Below are 19,002 nucleotides of genomic sequence, written 5' to 3'. Positions count from 1 at the left end.
TATTTCATTTCACTTGTTTGATTTCCTTCCCATTCACCACATGGACATTCACTTTAGCTTCAAGTAATAACTCAAAACCAAACATGATGTTGTGAGGAAACAAAACTGGAGACAAACTCGTGAAGTTCAAGTATTGTGACAGATGGTGTCGTGAGCGTGACATAAGATGTGGCAGTCCTTCAAATATCAAACATTCTGTGACAAACAATGTTAATCAGAAATTAAGTAAAAATTAAGCAGAATTTTACATTTTTGAAGCTACTGCTTTCAGAAAACATTTCCCCAGTTTTCTTCCTTCTGACTGGAGAAATTGCTAAATAAATATGAACTCATATTGGAGTTTTTGAAATCGCGACCTCTGATTTTGTCTTGGGGTGGCCAGTGTGCTGCGACGCCCGGGTTTGGTGGACCACCCGTAACCCTCCCCATCGATTCTGACTACAGGGAAAAAGTAGTCATGTCACCACTCAGCCACCATCTCACATTAAATGACACATTGATCGGTAAAATATTTATCCAACACCAACTTGACAGCACGTGTTTTACATTTAACTCCGTCTGCCTCGGTACAAAAAAAAAAATCCAATCCAAAAGCAGGAAATTTTAATCATTAGACCAGTCATAGTAGTTACATCAGTTATACAGACATTTAAACATCCCTTTTGGCTGTGGTAGGACCACCATAGCCATGACCACAAGAGCCACGACTAGGAAACATGAAATCCCGCTGTGTGCCGTGACACCTATGAATACTTTCCAACCACAGCAATGCTTGTTTTCTTCCAGTAGATTGAAGTCTTACACGCATATACGTGCTGTAACATGAACGGATGCACTTACAGGGTGGGGTTAATGTAATAATTACCACAAAAAAACTCCCTAACACTGTATTGTAACAAGTCACACCGGCTGGCTGTTTGAACTCTCAGCTGTTCAAGCTACTGGTGTCATTTATTCGTCCTAGCATCTCTACAATACAGCTAAGATTGCACCGTAGTAGTTTTTTGTTTGTTTGATTGCACATTCTTCCCCACACTTATAGAAAACATATTGCCACAATATTAACATCTGCTGTACATAAAATCTGGAACTGTATGAAAAGAGAAACTAGTTCAATTAACAAAATAGACAACGTTAGAGACATTTGTTTTTCTTTGAAAACTGAATCATAATTTAACAACAAAACAGAAACATGGCTTACTGCGAGCTAAAATGTTAAATACACATAGTAAAGTTCTTCGTTTTATAAGCCACTGGTGAAATGAAAAGCATTTCTATAAAAACCTCATTTTTTCATGGACCCAAGCTCTCTTTTTTTTCCTTTCATTTTGGGGTGCCATCCATGGAAAACATCCACAAACAAAAGATCAGAAAACAGGAGGGGAAATACTTTTTGTCGTGGGAAAGCATTTCACAAATCCAGTTTTTGTAGAAAGTAAAACTTGCAAATTCACACCTTCAAAAAAAAAAACAACAAAAAAAACTAAACAAAACAAAAAAATAAAACAATTGGTGGGAATCATAAAAAAGCGCACTTAAAAACATTAATCTAAAAGTGAATAAATCCAATTTTCCTTATTTATTCTAAGTTATCTTTGAGCCTTAATCATTAGGAGTTCCAGCAGTGCTGCTCACATACAAATACATCTACAAGCTGCATTCAGAAATCATTGTATGTACAATAAATTGATTTTATGACTGTAAGTTAGGCTTAATGCCTTGTCTGAAGAGTTAGCTAGGTGAACTCTCTTGTATTAACACGTCTAAATGTCGGCAGAGTATTTGTCAGTATTGGAGCAGGGTTGATCCAAAAAGGATCAACCCTGCTACAGAAGTCTGAAGTTTTTTTATTTTGAAGACTGTAATCAAAAAGCAACTCCATTTTAAAACTCCCGCCAAAAGTTTGGAATGTTAGCATGCCTAGCTAAGCAAAGCAAAGTAAGTACTCTTTTTCTATTTACTGAGTTTGCATAAAACTTTAAAAAATAAATAAATAAGTAAAAGGTTTAAAATTTTATTTTGTGAGCTTTAGAACTACTACAGGTTTGTTACAGGGGGCTAGCTAACTAAAAAACTGCTAAGCTAGCTGTAGCAACAGCTTTAAGTAACTAGCATAGTGTAGCTGTTAGCTCTGAAAAAACGTCATTTCTGTTTTATAACCATTTTTTCTTCCGACTTCGGGAATTAACAACAGACTTAGGCAGCAATTTATCAGCTGGTGGGTGATTGTTGAGAATTCAATCATCACACACCAAATAAAAGAGTACTCTTAAAAATAAAAATAATTTAAGAGTAAATATGAGATTCGAGTTGTTTCATAGTTGCAATAAAACTGTAAAAATCGAGAATAGATGATTGTGTCACACAATGCTTTGTGAAATCAACACACAAAGTGGAGAGAGCTTTACATTTGACCCCAAAATTTCCCCCCATTTGTTCAAACCACAATGATGTTTTCTCTAGTGAATGCGACTTGACTCATTGCACTTTCATGGTTTTGGATTGGCCAAAATGAATCATTGTCGCAAAATGTTTTAGCTTGCAGAACATGACTGTGCATGGAGTCTGATGAATAAACATTAACAGTGACTCCAGTTGTGGGTGTTTAGCAAGAAATACATAGTTTTATAAAAATGAAAGGTGGGAGAGACAGAAACATATGGAAGAGTTGGTTGTGCTGAAAATGTTTTGATAAGATTCAGCACTTCTGGCTTCATGCTCCCGTCCCCTAAATTTTGGGGAAATTTTATAAATGTGTATTTCCTAACACGTGAACAGCTTAAATTTGTATTTTAAATTTTGTGGTTAGATTTGTAATAAAATTTGCATTCTATTCTAAACATGTATGACTTCATATTTCAAACGTGATGAGACAAATTCTTTCTGCGATGAAACATCAACGTAGCGTGAACAATGTTGAGTTTTCAAACTCCTGCAAAGCAAGGATAAGAAGTTACAGATAAAAAATAGAAGTTCGCCAAACGTTTGACAGCAGGAAACCCTTTTTTCTAAATCACATTTATCTCTATATACTGTTTTGCTTAATATATATGATTATTTTTAACTAAATGCCTCTCAAGTAGCACTTGATAAAGTCTGAAGACGTTTACACTGATCTTGTAAAATCACAAATCTATTGCACAAGATTCTCTTCATCACTTCAGATACGTACGCATCCCTCCTGCTTATCTACTTTGACTAATGAAATGTTAACATTCACATCTATACATGCCTATGGCTGTTTGCTGACAGAGCTTACACTGACTATACAAAAGCAAGGTCTTCTTGTGAGTATTTCTGAGCATGTAAACGGATCATTTAAGCAAAACAACTGAGCCTCTCAGTCAGCAAAAAACTTACAGCTGCATGCAGTTTGAGCCCAGAAGTGATTGTGCACAACCCACACATGCATGTTTTGGAGTTATAAACAAACTTGCTCCGGCTATTCCCATTGCCCCCCCCCCAAAAAAAAACACAACAACAAAAAACAAACAGAAAGGAAAAGGTTTCTATTCCTGAGGGCTTGGCGCACGCTGACGTTTGAGGTGCAGACGTTTCATTCACTTGAGACCTGTCACTTCTGTCTGCTTGTTGCTATGAAACTAGTAAACAGCTAAACAACGGAAAGCTTGGTAATGCATCTTAATTGCTTCTAGTGTGAAAGAGGAGCCCTCCTCCCACGCATCAGCAACGTTCACGGTGACATTCTGGCTTGTGACGCCAGGTGCCGTTCGCCTGCCACGGCCGGTTTAGAAGCAGCACATGTCGTCTAGTCACTACGGCGGCCACAGAGACGCCAACGGCGACCCAAAACAGCTGCAGTGGTGTGACACAAACACAGAGCTTCAGAGCTGTCCGATGACTAAAATCGGTGATGTTTAGGTCTCGTTTTGACCTCTTGCAGCTTCAAAATAAGACGTCGCTACATTTACAAAGTGCTCGTAATGCTTCTTCGCCAACGTGCAAATTCCTCAACTTCACGTGAGGGCAGAAGTGGAAAGATATCATCAGACCTGTAAGGAAAAAAATGGAGAAAAACAAGTTTGAAAAAAACAAAGAGAGTCCAAGCTTAATTTACAACTTTGCAAAAGTATTGATATCCCTTGAATTTATTTCATTCTTTTTTCAAGCAACAAACACAAATATCTGTGTATTTTTGGAGGACGTCAACCCACCAAAAAGGAATGCATAAAAGTGAACTCAAAGCAATGTGATGAACGGTCTACAATTTTTTTTCAATGAAAAAAAATGTTTGCTTCTATATCCACACTCGGCTTATTTGCCTCTTTGAGTATGTAACTAGTATCAGCTCTGCACATCTACTGATCTTTGCAAAGCAGCTGAAAACCAGTCAAATTAGATAATTGCCTCCTTGAATATAATTTTCTCATTTTGTTAAGAAACACAAAGTAACTGGGGTCATTTTCTAGTGTTACGTACTGAGGATAACGTTGAAGCGAAGTTAAACTAGTGCAGCAAATAGAAATATTTAGAAAATATAATAGAATTTATGAAGCCGGATCTCACCAGCGTGACTCTCAAAGTGCTCTTGTCTCTGCTTCGATCTTTCTCTCTCCATGAAGGCTGTCGGGGTCAGCGGGGACCACCGTTTGTCTCACTGCGATCTCAGGACCCCCGCCGTATATCCCCAACAAATACTGCCATGTCTCTTCGGAGATCTGTCCATAATCTGCCCCTGAGATGAAAAAGATAAATAAATTCTGTGTCCTGTTTCAGGCTTTACATCTTAGTGAGCGAAAAAAAGTTTACCTTGCTTCAGCTGTATGTGTCCTCCTTTCATAACACCGATTTTACTGTTGTCAATGGGACCAGGTGGTTCTGTCAAAACAAGCAATTTATGTTTTTTTTGCTGTTTTTTTTTTAAGTAAGCAGCATCCATAACTGTACATTTGTATGTGAGTGGTTTGTACCGTTGTCTTTGCCCTTCACAAAGCTCTCCCATTCTCTGAACCACTGCATGCTGATACACAGGATCACTGACGGAGCCTCCTCAGCCTGGAACTCCTTGTTCAGCTACAGGCAAAACAAAAATTAAGAAAAAGACCCAAATGGAACAAGTAGGATTAATAATAATTAGGCCTGAAATTAACTATTCCTTTAGCTAAGAATAGCTATTATTCTGACGACTAAAAAAATCATAGCCACATTTTGCTGGTTTTTCATTCAAGCTTTTTTAATAAAATATTAGAAATAAATCTATTGGATTAACCAGTTTGGACAGCACAGTTCTGGCTTTATTCCGACTAAGTATGCTGTTCTCCAGTATGCGATTAATTGATTACTAAATTAGTTGATGATTATGTCAATAATCCTTCTGTCACGACTAATCGTTCAGCCCTAACAATAGCATTAAAACAACAAAAGAAAGAAAAAGCCTTTCAGAAAAGCAGATTTCACCTTGATGAATGTGTCTATTTCGGTTTTCCTGCGCTTGGCCAGAGCTTCGATCTCCACCTGGCAGATGGCGCACATGTACAGGTGGTTGACTGCAGGGCCGCCTCCGAAACTGAACACAGTGACGCAAATACGCAGTGAAAGGTTAGTGGAGACATAAAGATGATCACAGACATCAGTAATCTATCAAAAAAAAGTTTTTTATCAATCTAATGTATAAAATATACACATACAATCAGCAAAATCACACATTAAAAAAAAAAAAGGTCGAGCTGGATTTAATTTACACTTTTAATTACTAATCTCTATTCTACTTCAGAAGGCAGTAAAGGATTCATTTTAGTCTGAGTCCGTGAGTGAAATTTGTTAATAATTATTATTGTTTACCTGTTGTAAAGATATTCCCACACATTCTGAGGAACTATCACTACCAGATCATCAATGTACTGGTACTTATTAGGCGGGATCCCTGTGAAGAGAGGAAACCGTTCAAAAAGGCTGCAGAAAAGGGAAAAAATAAATCAGAAATTTCAAAAAAGGAAGTAATTTCCATACAGTTGTAGAGGAGTCCCATGGCCTTTTTTTTTGTAATGTAATGGATGTAGTACTAATTGGGACTTGTTGGATTTCTCTGAATTTCAAGGATGTTTAAAGTGCATGTTGTAAATAATTAGTGGTTTTCCTGGAACACAGCGTCCTGTCAGTCCCCCAGGTGAAAGTTTGGTTATCCAGATGATTGTATCCAGAAAATACTTTTCAACTGTGGACCATGGATGTTTTTTTTTATTTTAATTTTTACATATTACACAAAAAAGTGGAGTGTCTGAGTTGCGCAAGTCTTACATTTTCTAACATTTTCTTCTTTAAATTGACAAACGTTTTATCAAAGGTTACAAGCTGGCTCTGCTTATGTTTACTTGTTAACTTGGTCAACTGTATCATTTTGGTTTAAAATAATGCCATAATATAGTCGATTTTTTATCTCCATTATTAAAAATGTTATTGCTGACTAATTTGAGTACATTTAGATTTAAGTGGCTTGCCACCTAACTTGCTGATAATTTTTTTGTCAAGACAGTAAAGCTCTATGATCAATAGTGCATAAAAGCATTTTTATCTCCCCATTCTGAGAAAACAGAATGGTCACACACCTCCATGCTGACAAAGAAAGGTGTGATTGCTGATGGGTCCAGGCTCGGCGAAGGTGTTGAACTTGTTCAGCCATTCTCTGGAGATGTAAAACTGCAGCAGGCTGGGCTCCTTCATGTTGGCCAGAGCCACCACTTTCTGTCTCTCTCGCACCGACTCCTCGCTGCTTTTCCTGAGTGAAGCCAAGAAAAACCCCAGTCGTTAAAAATGTTTAAAAAAAAGACAGTCGGTGTGAACTCCGCCTTGAACCCACCGATAGAACAGCACATAGGCCTCGGCGTTCTGCACCACCGTCTCATGGACCTCTGTCACATACTGATCATCAAACTCGTACCATTGGCCGTTGATCACATTCTGACAGTAAGCTATATAATGCCCACCTGCATCAGTAAAAAGACAAAAGAAATGAATGAGAGGACATGAGAACACTTTTCAAATCAAAGCAAACGCGTATTTCTCTCATCTAAGGGAAGCAAAGCTCTGTCGTACTTCCTGCGGTGCCATGGTGGCAAATGACTGACAGCAGATCGTAAGTGGTGACTTGAGACGGGCTCTCTTTGGCCAGGAAGGGTTGCATGTCGAGGCCCTCCAGGGGGAAGGACACGTGGCTGCTGATCTTGAACGAATACATGACTTCGTGACGGAAACGTTTCAGGTGGATGCAAAGGATCTACAAGATAAACAAAAACTTACAGGTGAACTTTATGCAACTCAAGACCAAACCGCTTATCAAAAGCAAAAAAAAAACAAACAAAAAAAAAAAACTATCACCTCTGGAAGTTTCAGCACTTTGCAGTATTTGACACCGTTTCGCAATCTGTGGCAAAAAATAACAAAACAAAAAAAAAACAAAGGTAAATGCATTTGAAAACCTAATGAGGAAGATTCAACTTGAAGCATATACTTACTTTTTACATCTCTCACAGCTGTACATGTTATCTCCTGTAAAAAAAAAAAAAAAAAAAAAACAGACTAAAACATTTAACATTTAAAAACGATGACACATCAGTGCAGGAAATTTCACTACCTTTGAGCTCATCAGCAGCAAAGAAGGCAGCGAGGCAGTCCTCAAGTGTTACCATGGGACCCCAAAACCAGGTAGGAATGCAGGAAACCACGAATCTATTCAAAAAAGCAACACCAAAAGATGACGCATCACCTAAAGCATAAAGGACCTTGGAAAAGTATTCAAACTTTTTATGTTTTCTCATGCTGAAAGCACAAATTTCTCATAAGTTTTATCGTAGGTTTTATAGTATCAGATGATAGATCAAAGTGAAGCAGAAGGAACAAGACACGTGGTTTTGAAATGTTTTTACAAAAGAAAATCTGAAAATGGTACTAGTGTCCATTTGCACTCGTGCCTTCCAGCTTACTAAGTTTACTAAATCTAAATTTACGCAATGCTCATCGAGATTCGTCTTTCTGGCTCATATAAAAGATGATGGAAATGTCTTTCTGCCAACTTCAACTCCATAATAATTCAACTTTCCTTCTGCTGGATTTCTCCCCACAACTTTGCATTTTAGAGTCAATGCTATATTCTCTGCTTAATTTCTTAATAAAATAGTAATCAAAATACATTTGATTAATTCTTGATTGACTCAGTGTTTCACCTTAGGTAAGACTTAAGCATTTCCTTAACAGTACCAATACACAGTCACATGCAGAGGAAATACACCATCCCTTTAACTTTTCAATGAAATATCATTGCAATATCTCGATATTCATGTCAGCATACAAGGCTGAATATCAAAACTTCACAGAGTGCATCTTCCAGCTTCTACCTCTACTTCTACCTAAATACCAAAGCTCACAAATACACTTCAATAATTCTGTCACTTCGCTGTAGGTCCACCTGAATTTCCCCCGGGAGGCTCCAGCGGGGCGATTCCCAGAGGCTTCTATTTCTCAATTGCACATTTACAACAGTGACGTAATGCACACGGCTTTGCAAAGACAGGTTCCCTCTGATGCTACACCGCCTACTCCTCCCTCTGCCAAACACGTTTCCCTTCATTTATTAAGAAAAATGTCTCCTCTGCCTCAGGTTACTTATTGCTTCAGGATAAGAGCTTTCCATAAAGCCTCCTCTCCTTACTCCATATCTGTTAAGATTCTAGGTTACAGGCAAACACAAAGACACACACAGTTGCAGACTAAAAGGAAACGGCGTATTGTATTTTTTTTTATAAATAAAATGCTTCTCATTTTACGTCATGTTGCCAGAGCAAAGTGACAGACAAGGTAGTAAGTCTTTAACGCACTCAAAAGCAACTTTCAGGCCTTATGAACGTCTCCACGCCCATCAGTGGGTTGTCGAATCTCTGAAGCTTTTTCCATTTTCACTCCACATCTCCTCTCAAAGTGTAAAACAGTTACTGCTGATTGCAGAATCTTGTTGCAATGGAACCCGACAGGCAGTGTCAGCATTAAGGCCCGGTGGGTCGATCTGATTGTACATATTTCAAAGAAGCTGACAAAGCATCTTTTGGGTTTTGTTTTCTGTGCCGCTACTTCAGCCTCCTACCAGCTGCGTGCTCTCACATGCATTTTGCTTACAAAAACTCCAATATCGCATCTTCCTTTGATGCAACAGCCAGAGTTCATTTCCTGGAATGTGCAACGGCTGATTTTCGGCAACCCTTTTCCATAGTCAAGTATGGAAATGAGCGTGACGAGTCAAGATGCGGCTTGCCTGCAGTCTGCAGAACATATCACCCGCAGGTCAAATTTCTCCAATCTTCACCCAGATAAAGAATCTGAACTAGTCAAAAGAAAAATTTGTGCCTTCACCGACCAAAGCATTTCCATTTCTCCCCTCCCCGCCTGTCCCACTTAAATAATGACTCGGTGTGATTCGCTGACCGGCGTATGGAGTCCATGATGTAGGAGATCCAGCCCTGCGAGCCGTAGGTGTCGGGACACACGCCGGTCTTTACCGGCAGGTTCTGGTGGATGGACGAGTGGAGCTTGGCCAGGTCCTCCTTCCCAGGGATGGGGAGCGAGAGGTCCTGGAAGGTCTCTACTGTGGTGGACACCTGGAAGCATTCAGACACCTACACATTACACTACACTCTGAAGTAAAAGTGATTTGGCATGTAAATAATCATTCAAGTTACCACACTGACAAGTAACAGCATTAAATTGTGAAGAGTCACTTATTCTCAATCCATTAACTTCTTCTGATTTATAAATGTAACAACCACAGTCTTATATGCGTCTGCCTGGAACTGTATGTGACCTACTAGTGCAGTCAATGCCTGGTTGTAAAATAGAGGAAAACATGCGTTTGTGTTCATCCTTTCTTTAACCAAACATTCCTAAATAAAATCCAATGCAACCAAATGTCAACCCAGGTCTTCTGTGAGGGCCTTGGGTTTTTGCTAGAGAACAGGAGTAAAAGAACAAAATTAACACACCAACAGCAAACATCAGGAGTATTTTAAAAAGTCAGAAACCCAGGATAACGATCCAAGAGGAAAACAGCTCTAAACATACAACCAGAGCTACAGTGTGAGAACATAGATCAAAGCAGATTAAATTTCATCCAGTCTGACTGAGATCGAACCATTTTGCAAGAACAGGCAAAAAAAATGTTACTTCAGATTTTAAAGCTACTGGAAATTTAGCACAAAGGAGCTGCGGCTGCAGCAAACGGTAGTCCTACAAAGGACTTAGACTGGGACTTGCACAAAAATCCACGTCTACCTTTTTAGACTTTAGTTGTAAAACAAAAAAGATGTTTAATGTGTGTTATTTTCCTTCCACTTCACGATTATGCACCACTTTGTGTTAGTCTGTCACATAAAATCCCAGTAAAATGTATCAAAGCTTCTGTTTGTATTCTGAAAAAAAATAAAAAACTGGACAAGTTCTAGGAGCATGAATCATCCTGCAAGGCACCGAATGTGACTAACTATTAAATGAACACAGGCCTTATTCTAACCATTTTAACTTTTAAATAAATTTGTAACATGTGTGATTAGCACCCCCTGGTGTTGAAATGCTGCACTTCTCACCCTGTCACAGGTCAGACACTGCACCAGGGAGAGGATGGAGCCGTCAAAGATGTCTGAGATGACGCTGCGATAGTGAGACTGCTTCTTCTTCCTGGAGGTGAGCAGCAGCTGAGCTGCATAAAGAACCACAGCAGCAACTAATTTAAAGGACAGCCTTCACTGCTAAAGCAACCTGAAACACATCAATCCTTAGTACTTTGTGCCAATCAACAATGAAGACCTACACAAAAAAAATAAAAAATCTAAACTATTTATATATTCAGCTGACTAAATGGGCATAAAAATATTTGTAGATGCTCAGACTAAATTGCAAACTTTCACCAGTTTAAACCCATGTTATTTTAGTACATGCTGTTGGTTGCTGTTAACAGAAAATGGTCCCCGGTTTTAAAGAGCTTAATGAAGGTAGGATTTCAGGGGTGTTCAATGTGTGGCCCGGGGACCATTTGTAGCCCATGAAATGATTCTGTTCTGCCCCTAACTAGTATCAAGAATGGTATGAAAATATGGCTACCCCGAAGCCCTTCTTATATCTTTAATGATGCAAAGATTTTAGAAAAAAAAAAAAGGTTGAGCAGTTGAAACAAAAAAAAAGAAAAAATATTTGTATTTTTCATTTCATGATTTTTGTGGCCCAACAGTAGTTTAAATTTTCCGGTTGTGGAAGTTTGGATGCCATTACTGTGAAATATCCCACCAAATCGAACCCATTAAATGTGGCAACAGAAGTCCTCAGTTCTAAAATCTCCGAGTTGTTTTCACCTTTCTTGAAGGAGTAGGCCGGTCCTGCTGAGCGGAGCGGGCTGGAGCGTGGCGGACTGGACGACAGCTTGGGATGAAGCTCTTGCAGGGTTCGGACAGGACTGCAGGGGGTTGACTGCGGCTGGGTCATTGATGCTTCGTTGTCTGGCTCTTAAACAGCAACACGGAGGCCGAAAATAACTATTTACAGTATGAAGGAATGAGTCAACATAAATAATACAAAATTTAAATCCTGGCTGCTACCTGAGGTGTTGTGGCTCTGCATTTGCACCTGCCCTGCAGTAGTTGTCTGGTTGTCCTCTTGGACGTCAGTGTTTGCGGTCGGCGCAGGCGGCTCTTCCTCCCCCCTCTCGGGAACCCCGTCCTCCGCCGCCGTGTCAACGTCTGCGTCCTCGTCCATCTCCTGTGATCCGCCCCGCAGGGGGGAGCCGGACACCCTCCTCTCCTTCAACCTCTCCTTCTCCGAGATCACCATCCCCAAACCCACTCCAGCAGACGGGGACCTAAAGCCATCGCACTCGTCCTGCAGGAGGAGCTCGCCCTCCCCGAGGCCCCCGCCCTCTCCCCGGTCACTGCTGGAGCCGGAGTCGCAGGACAGGAACTCGTCTTCGGACGGGGAGCGGTCTCCGTCCTGCCTCTCGTCCCCGTCGCTCCCCTCCCCGCTCATGCTGCACTCTGTCAGCGGCTCCTTCAGTTCCTCATGCAACTGGTCCATCAGACAGCGCAGGAACTCCTGGGTGTCCTGTAGAGACAGGGGAATATTAGAACGATGAATGTGACTTCCTCAGCAGAACTGGGTTTCTGCAGAGAAGAAATATAAACTGAAAATGGCTCCTTTGCAAGACATTAGAAAAGACCTTGTTATCCTACCCTGAAAACTATTAAGGACTAAAAACTGCCACAAATAAACCAAATGATGAAACAAATATTGATGAAACACAATTGGAAATAAATGCACTACATTAAAAAATTTATAATAATAAGACAAGAAATCTTAGATTTGACCAAAAAGTCATTGTTTTTTTTAAATCCCTGAGAAATATAAATTTCATTTAGGAGTCTTAGGACAGAAATTGTAAGCATTTGTAATTTTTATACTCAACAGTCTGATTTGCTTTACTCTTTTTCTCTATTTTGCACAAAAAAGCATTTAAAGCTGCAGGAAAGAAAAAGGTAGAAATGAGTTTCTTAAAAAAAACAGGTCATTAAAAAAGGTTCTTTTGAAAGCCCACAATTGTTAAATTGCTAACTGAAACTAAAAGATACAACACATTTTTTTTTTTATTCAATCTTCCTTCTTGGGATCGTTCATCATAGCTGAACTAGGATAGTTTTAGATAAAAACACATAAATCCAGAGTTTTAGAATCATTTGACTTAACAAAAACCAGCGTTGCGGTACTGCATTGGAATAGAAATCAAAGTTCAATTACTTGCTGCGTGCTCACCTGCTGAGCATAACCTCGAAACATGGGGTTTACCAGTTTGATGCCGTGGGACAAGCTGGTCGGAACAACATAACTGGGCCTAAAATGCAGAAGGCATGTGAGAAATATCTGAATAAACAAAAACAAATAAGTTGGATGTGGCTTTGTACCGTTTCTTGTGCCAGAGCTCTGAGATGAGTTTCTGGTAGCTCTTACACAGAGCCGGTTTCTTGTCGGTCCGGACCAAGCCGCTGCAGTCCAGGAAAAACTGGGTGAGCGGAGGGCTGGAGGACAAAAAGTATGCAATGTTAAATTCTGGAGGACCGCTTTAACTCAAGAAATACAAAACAAGCTTCTAAAGCGAGCCTCATCCCTGATGATAGGGCAAGAAGAGGTGAACCCACCAGTTGGACAGGGCCTGCAGGGCAGCATTCATGTAGCAGGAGTTTCCAATATTCTTCATTCCTGTCAAGCCTAATGGCAACAAGGGCAAGACCCATGAACATATTTAACTTAGCTATGAACACGTGTACACACACAGACGTCTGTTTGTTTTTTTCCTTCAATATTTACTTTAGCAAGTTTAGTTGAAAATTAGTAAGATTTGAATGGACTGTTGATGCCAAGACAATTTTTTGCACCTCTCGGCTTAAGCTCGTCCTCCTCAGATTCTGAGCCATCCTCTTCCGCAACAGCAATCGGTACTGCTTTCAGAGGGTGACCTGCTGACTGGGCAGCTGCTTCCTGTGGGAAACAAAACAAATGCATGAGTTTCTTTTTGCAGCAGCAACAAAGTAATTCCGTATTTTATCCACAATTTGCACCTGCTCTGCAGCTTTGCAGTGGTGGGAGGCAGCTGGAACGGGGACCAGCGTCGGCCTATGATCCAAAAACACCTCCCTCTCACACACATAACACCAGATCCTGAAGGTTGTTAGGTTCACTGTGAGATTGTGCTTTATAGCCTAAAGAAAAACACCGGAAACAAAATGCTTCAGTGGCTTGTGAAACGATTTAACATTTCACATTTGTGCACAATGCAAAATTTTATTCTGTATGGGATTTTTTTCTGGATTATATGGATTAGACCGATCACAAAGTAGTGCATATTTGGGGCTTGGAAGAAAAAATATTGCGTGCATGTGTGCTACAGACATAAAAATTTTCCATCAGATGTTCTCACCTGTGCATGCAGAGTGCTGTGATCGGCGTAGGACTCGCCACAACCAACGTACGAACAATCACTCTAAAAAACAAAAGTGAATTCTGATTTTATTTTTGTTTTGTCCCACAGCTACACAAATAACAAAATTACTTACATCTTTCAGCTTCTATGCCAGAAAACAGCAGCACTTTTCAATTATATTAATGCATCACTCCATCATTATTTATTTACTCTGCCTTTCCAATACAAGATAATGTACAGTAAGTGCAACACTGGCTGCTGTTGGAGCACACATGTGTTATACAAGGCTCAAAGACACAATTTCATAAAATTACCTGTAGACAGGCCCATAAGTTGGGACCTCCTGCTCCACATGACTGGCAGGTTCCCTGCAAAACAACAGCAACAGGGTGGGTTCCAATCAACAAAGTGCAGCAACAAAATACTGCAGATCTTATTGTACAAGAGCGTTAAGGGGTGTGTGTTAGTTATGGCACAATGATACACACACAGCCAGTGGCTTGCACCAATAAATTCATTTACACCCACCTTGGATTTCTGGAGAAGGTCCTCTTTGGTGACCTCTCCTATTGAGTGCAGGTGAGGACAAACGTCTGGCTCTGCCATTGTACTCGTTGTCTCCACCAGGACGTATCCTAACAGATACGGCAGCATAGGAAAAAAAAAACATATTTCCAAAGAGGTTGTTGCAACTCAGCTAACTGTGAACATAGGCATCACACAAACCCTCCCTCTGACAGCACAAGCATACGCAATGTAAATACATTCAAAAATATGTATACATTCTAAGTTGAAACCTAAACGTATATACAGAGGCTGACAGCTCAGCAAAGTGACAGGCCCCGGTGTTTACTCACGAAAGAGAAAGACCTCCTTTCTCCAGCGATGACAGCTGTTATTAACGCCTCATAATAGCAGAAAAGAAGCAGCTGCCGCTGTCAAGATGGTTATATCTCATCTCCGCACACACCGAAAAGAAATAAATAGCTCGCATTGGAGTGTGCTAGCTAGACGAGGAGCCGATCGAGCGACGCTGTACCCTGGCCCACCATCCTCCAACTGCCCCCCTCCCTCCCTCACCATCCGCAGAGCCGAGGCACCGCACGCATCGCACGGCATGACGCAAGCTGCAGGAGCAAGCGGTCGGGGTAGAGCCTGAACACTTTCAACTCCAAAAAAAATGAATTATTAAAATTATTAGTATTTACAAGACAAGCGAAAGGGGAAAAAAAGAAAACGACATGTAAAAAGATTCATAAAATGTACGTTATTATAGTTCTTCGTAATATATTTACGGAAGTTAGGTGATTTTGTACGTCTCATAAATGGGTCCTGCTTATGCAATGACTGACATACATTAAAGTCCTCCTGACCTGAATAATGATTTTAAAAAAATATCTCCCCCGACCAAGAGACTTTCTGATAACTAAAAGTTAAGTAAAATTAAGCTCTCTCTAATTTGTAAATGAAAACACATTTAAATAAATAAAGCCATTTTTAACACTGAAAAGCTGATTCTGGGTCTGTTTCTCATAAATTCAATTTGCAACTTGCAACCAATCACAAGAGAAGAAACTGACTCCAAATCAGCCCCACTTAAAGCCGCTTCTGCGTACACGTAGTCGCGTTGGAAATCTCGCGGTATTTTACTTACCCACAACCTCCGGTCTTCCTTTCTGCCTGAACCGACATGGTAGGTACATGTTTGGCTCTTCAGCGAGAATACTTAAGTTGCTGTATCTGCTTGCATCCTTGTCTATGTGATTCTTATTTCATTTCAAAATGTTATTTTGAAGTCTTTTAAGCCTTGTTGTTAATACAGTGTGGATATTGTGGGTTTGTATGGTGCAGTTTGTGATTTAAACCGGGTTGAAGTGATAAGTGTAGCCGGTATGAGCAGTGCTGTGTCGGCCAAAGAAACTAATGCTAAACGGGGACGGGGAATTCGGTATTTTCGTTTATTTTAATGCAGGAGTTGTTACTTAAAACCACTAAAAGATCTGATGAACTTATTATCCAAGTCGACTGTCTCCGGTTACGTTAAGCTAATAGCATTGGCTAATGGGGCCTTAGCGTCGACCTAGCAGTTGCTAGCGGTGCATGATGGGCCATAACACGAATGTAATGTAGGATATATTCCTCAACTTTAACATAGTTGAGGAATTCATAAAATTCCTTACATTTAAGCTGGTAATTTTAGTTTCCCATGAATCATTTGATAAATGTATTTAACTGCAGTGATGTCCTTTGGCAATGTGGTTAGCTCCTTACCCCTAAATGGATTTGAGCGTTGAGCCAATTTAATCCATTTTTTAAAAATTGCTTATGAAACCCGTAGTGTTCAAAATATAACTGAACATTACGTGTTATAGTTCTCTGAAGCAGCAGATTTAAACTCTTGTGTTGGGAAGGCTTTTCCTAGTCCAACACACTCTAATCCACAAGTGTAGACTCTGCAGTCAGGCTCTATGTCTACTGTCTAGTTGACAGTCTAATTTATTTCAGATGTGCTGAATCAAATTTGCACACCTGAGGCTTCTTTTCTTGTAATTCATGAAACTTCTAAACTTGATACTTCAGATTTATCACCAACATGTCTTTCTTTTTTCCCATCTTGCCAGCCTAAGGGAAAGAAGGCTAAGGGGAAGAAGGTGGCGCCTGCCCCTTCTGTGGCCAAAAAACATGAGCCCAAGAAAGTAGTCAACCCTCTCTTTGAAAAGAGGCCAAAGAACTTTGGCATCGGTGAGTATTCAGCTTCTTTGTAATTGTTTTTTTTTTTCATTGGTGCTAATAGATACACTTATGGTGCAGATGATGTAAAAGAATATTTGCTATCTTAACATCCATGATGACAATCTCCCACCAAGATCGCTGATGCACGCTTGATGTCGATGACGACGACGAAGATGATGCGCTGAACTGTTGGAAGTAAAACTTTTTGTTTGCTTGTCCACAGGCCAGGATATTCAGCCAAAGCGTGACCTGACACGCTTTGTGAAATGGCCTCGTTACGTTCGCCTGCAGAGGCAACGCTCCATTCTGTACAAGCGGCTGAAGGTTCCCCCTGCAATCAACCAGTTCACCCAGGCTCTGGACCGCCAGACGGGTAAGATTAAAAACGTTTGGATTTGTACTTGGTCTAAACTTGGAATTCAAAGAAACCATACTGTAGAGATGCATTGTTGAGTTGTTTGTGCCCGTTTTTCTTTTAGGTTTGACCTAACTCATTCTTTTTTTTTTATCAGGGTCAAAATATCACATTTTTAAAATATTCCCTTTTATGAATCTAACAATTTGTTTTCCATCTTTGTGTGCTTTTTTTCTGAAAGTGCTGCACATGCATGTTTTCAGACAAAAATAATAGTGGATGTCTATACCCCTCATTTTATGTATAACTGGTCAATTGATGCATCTCTGCTGTTTGCTTATAATTCTTTACTGTTCCTTTACAAATGATGTGAAATCTTTGCTATCTGACTGTGATGACATTTCCACCAAGATCACTGATGCATTCAGCTGAAACTCTTTCTAATTTGTGGTGTTTATGCCTTATATTTTTTAACTGAATGTATTGTTCCCTGCTCCAGCCACCCAGCTGTTTAAGCTGGCCCACAAGTACAGACCAGAGACCAAGCAGGAGAAGAAGAAGAGGCTGTTGGCCCGTGCTGAGCAGAAGGCAGCCGGGAAGGGAGACACCCCCACCAAGAGGCCTCCTGTTCTCCGTGCAGGTGAGGCGTACAAGAGTTGTTTAAAAAGAGGCATTTATACTCTATAAAATAATGCTAAATGTTAAACTTGACAATGAGATTGTCATTTGAAAATATTGGGCATTTCACAATATTCAGCTTTATCCTAACTTGGCCATGATGCTGTGATGACTTGAATTTCTTCACCTGAAATCAATCTTGATGCTTTTTGAGCTTTTTAACCCTGAGCATTGGCCACAGAATATTTTTTCCGTTTTGTTTGCTGGCATGTCAGAAGTTAACCTCCTTTTCCATTTTCTCTCCAGGTGTGAATACCGTTACCTCTCTGGTGGAGAACAAGAAGGCTCAGCTGGTCGTCATTGCTCATGATGTGGATCCAATTGAGGTAAGACGTCGAGAAAATTTAGTTAAACAATGAAGGTGATCACTGGCAATGATGTTTGAATTTCTTCACCTGAATCCTCTATGTGGATCAAATCATACGAGCTTTTTAACCCTGAGCAGTGACCGTTTAAAGAGTTGTTCTCCTCCCATAAAGGACAAGTTGGTGTTGATTAAACACCAACTTGTACTGTGTGGATTTTTAACAGATTATATTTGTCCTGGTTTTCCAGCTTGTGGTCTTTCTTCCTGCTCTCTGCCGCAAGATGGGTGTCCCATACTGTATTGTGAAGGGCAAGGCCAGACTGGGAAGACTGGTGCACAGGAAAACGTGTACCTCATTTGCATTCACACAGGTTAACCCGTAAGTGTCAGCAGCTCAAATTGTTTTACCCATTTACATTCTAGATAAATGACTCTTAAGTGTATTTTGTACCACCATGATTAACAAGGTTGTATGTACCACTGTAGCAGCTGTGGTGCTGCATGGTTTTTGCTTTTAAAATGTCAGTGTTGAGTCATGCTCCCATCTTTCTCAGTGAGGATAAAGGTGCCCTGGCTAAGCTTGTGGAAGCCATCAAGACCAACTACAATGACAGATATGAGGAGGTAAGCTGCATCTTCCGCTCTTTATATTAAAAATGTGCGCCTAAGAGAGAATTTATTTCAAATTACTTAAATTGTTTTTACAGATCCGTCGTCACTGGGGAGGTGGTATTCTGGGCCCCAAATCCACAGCACGCTTCACTAAGCTGGAGAAGGCTAAGGCCAAGGAACTGGCAACCAAGCTTGGTTAAAATGTTTGGAATAAAAAATTATGTTCTAATACATGTGACTTTGTGTTTATTTGGTCTGAATGTGGCAGTTTTTCAGTCATTGCTGTTTTAGAATGAAAATACGCACCAAACATCAAGCTTTAACAAAATATTTTCTACATGTTTAAAGAAGTACCTA

The 19,002-nt window shown here is 40.1% G+C and overlaps 2 protein-coding genes and 4 non-coding genes across 7 annotated transcripts; 5 read left to right on the top strand and 1 right to left on the bottom strand.

The window, feature by feature from the left end:
* Positions 1-586: 586 nt before the first annotated feature.
* Positions 587-15,000, bottom strand: usp20 (ubiquitin specific peptidase 20). 2 transcript variants are annotated; one of them, XM_055052619.1, is made up of 25 exons: positions 14,818-15,000; positions 14,489-14,595; positions 14,275-14,328; positions 13,958-14,020; positions 13,599-13,739; positions 13,416-13,518; positions 13,179-13,248; positions 12,945-13,058; positions 12,781-12,874; positions 11,592-12,090; positions 11,349-11,498; positions 10,587-10,699; positions 9,433-9,605; positions 7,592-7,686; positions 7,473-7,506; positions 7,336-7,381; positions 7,054-7,234; positions 6,818-6,944; positions 6,567-6,736; positions 5,803-5,884; positions 5,419-5,527; positions 4,932-5,034; positions 4,771-4,839; positions 4,528-4,696; positions 587-4,013 (listed from the first exon to the last, which is right to left on the bottom strand). In XM_055052619.1, exons 2-24 carry the CDS (start codon positions 14,564-14,566, stop codon positions 4,539-4,541), a joined length of 2,826 nt encoding a protein of 941 aa, XP_054908594.1. In that variant the 5' UTR covers positions 14,567-14,595; positions 14,818-15,000; the 3' UTR covers positions 587-4,013; positions 4,528-4,538. The 2 variants fall into 2 exon arrangements, with proteins under 2 accessions (XP_054908594.1, XP_054908595.1); XM_055052620.1 differs by having other exon boundaries at positions 12,796-12,874.
* Positions 15,001-15,583: 583 nt separating this feature from the next.
* On the top strand, positions 15,584-18,876 carry rpl7a (ribosomal protein L7a). The gene is made up of 8 exons (XM_055052626.1): positions 15,584-15,653; positions 16,582-16,702; positions 16,917-17,066; positions 17,548-17,688; positions 17,973-18,052; positions 18,282-18,412; positions 18,588-18,657; positions 18,741-18,876. Exons 1-8 carry the CDS (start codon positions 15,651-15,653, stop codon positions 18,843-18,845), a joined length of 801 nt encoding a protein of 266 aa, XP_054908601.1. The 5' UTR covers positions 15,584-15,650; the 3' UTR covers positions 18,846-18,876.
* Positions 16,767-16,839, top strand: LOC129374357 (small nucleolar RNA SNORD24). Its single transcript, XR_008607490.1, has one exon. It is a non-coding gene; the product is annotated as a small nucleolar RNA SNORD24 (small nucleolar RNA).
* LOC129374358 (small nucleolar RNA SNORD24) lies at positions 17,408-17,471 on the top strand. Its single transcript, XR_008607491.1, has one exon. It is a non-coding gene; the product is annotated as a small nucleolar RNA SNORD24 (small nucleolar RNA).
* LOC129374356 (small nucleolar RNA SNORD36) lies at positions 17,827-17,899 on the top strand. The gene has a single exon (XR_008607489.1). It is a non-coding gene; the product is annotated as a small nucleolar RNA SNORD36 (small nucleolar RNA).
* On the top strand, positions 18,096-18,172 carry LOC129374355 (small nucleolar RNA SNORD36). Its single transcript, XR_008607488.1, has one exon. It is a non-coding gene; the product is annotated as a small nucleolar RNA SNORD36 (small nucleolar RNA).
* Positions 18,877-19,002: the final 126 nt, after the last annotated feature.

This window comes from Poeciliopsis prolifica, unplaced genomic scaffold (genome assembly GCF_027474105.1).
Source record: "Poeciliopsis prolifica strain line A6 unplaced genomic scaffold, Auburn_PproV2 SCAFFOLD035, whole genome shotgun sequence".
NCBI lineage: Eukaryota > Metazoa > Chordata > Actinopteri > Cyprinodontiformes > Poeciliidae > Poeciliopsis > Poeciliopsis prolifica.
The sequence above is the reverse complement of the archived record's forward strand: the minus strand, read 5'-3'. Positions and strand labels throughout refer to the sequence as shown.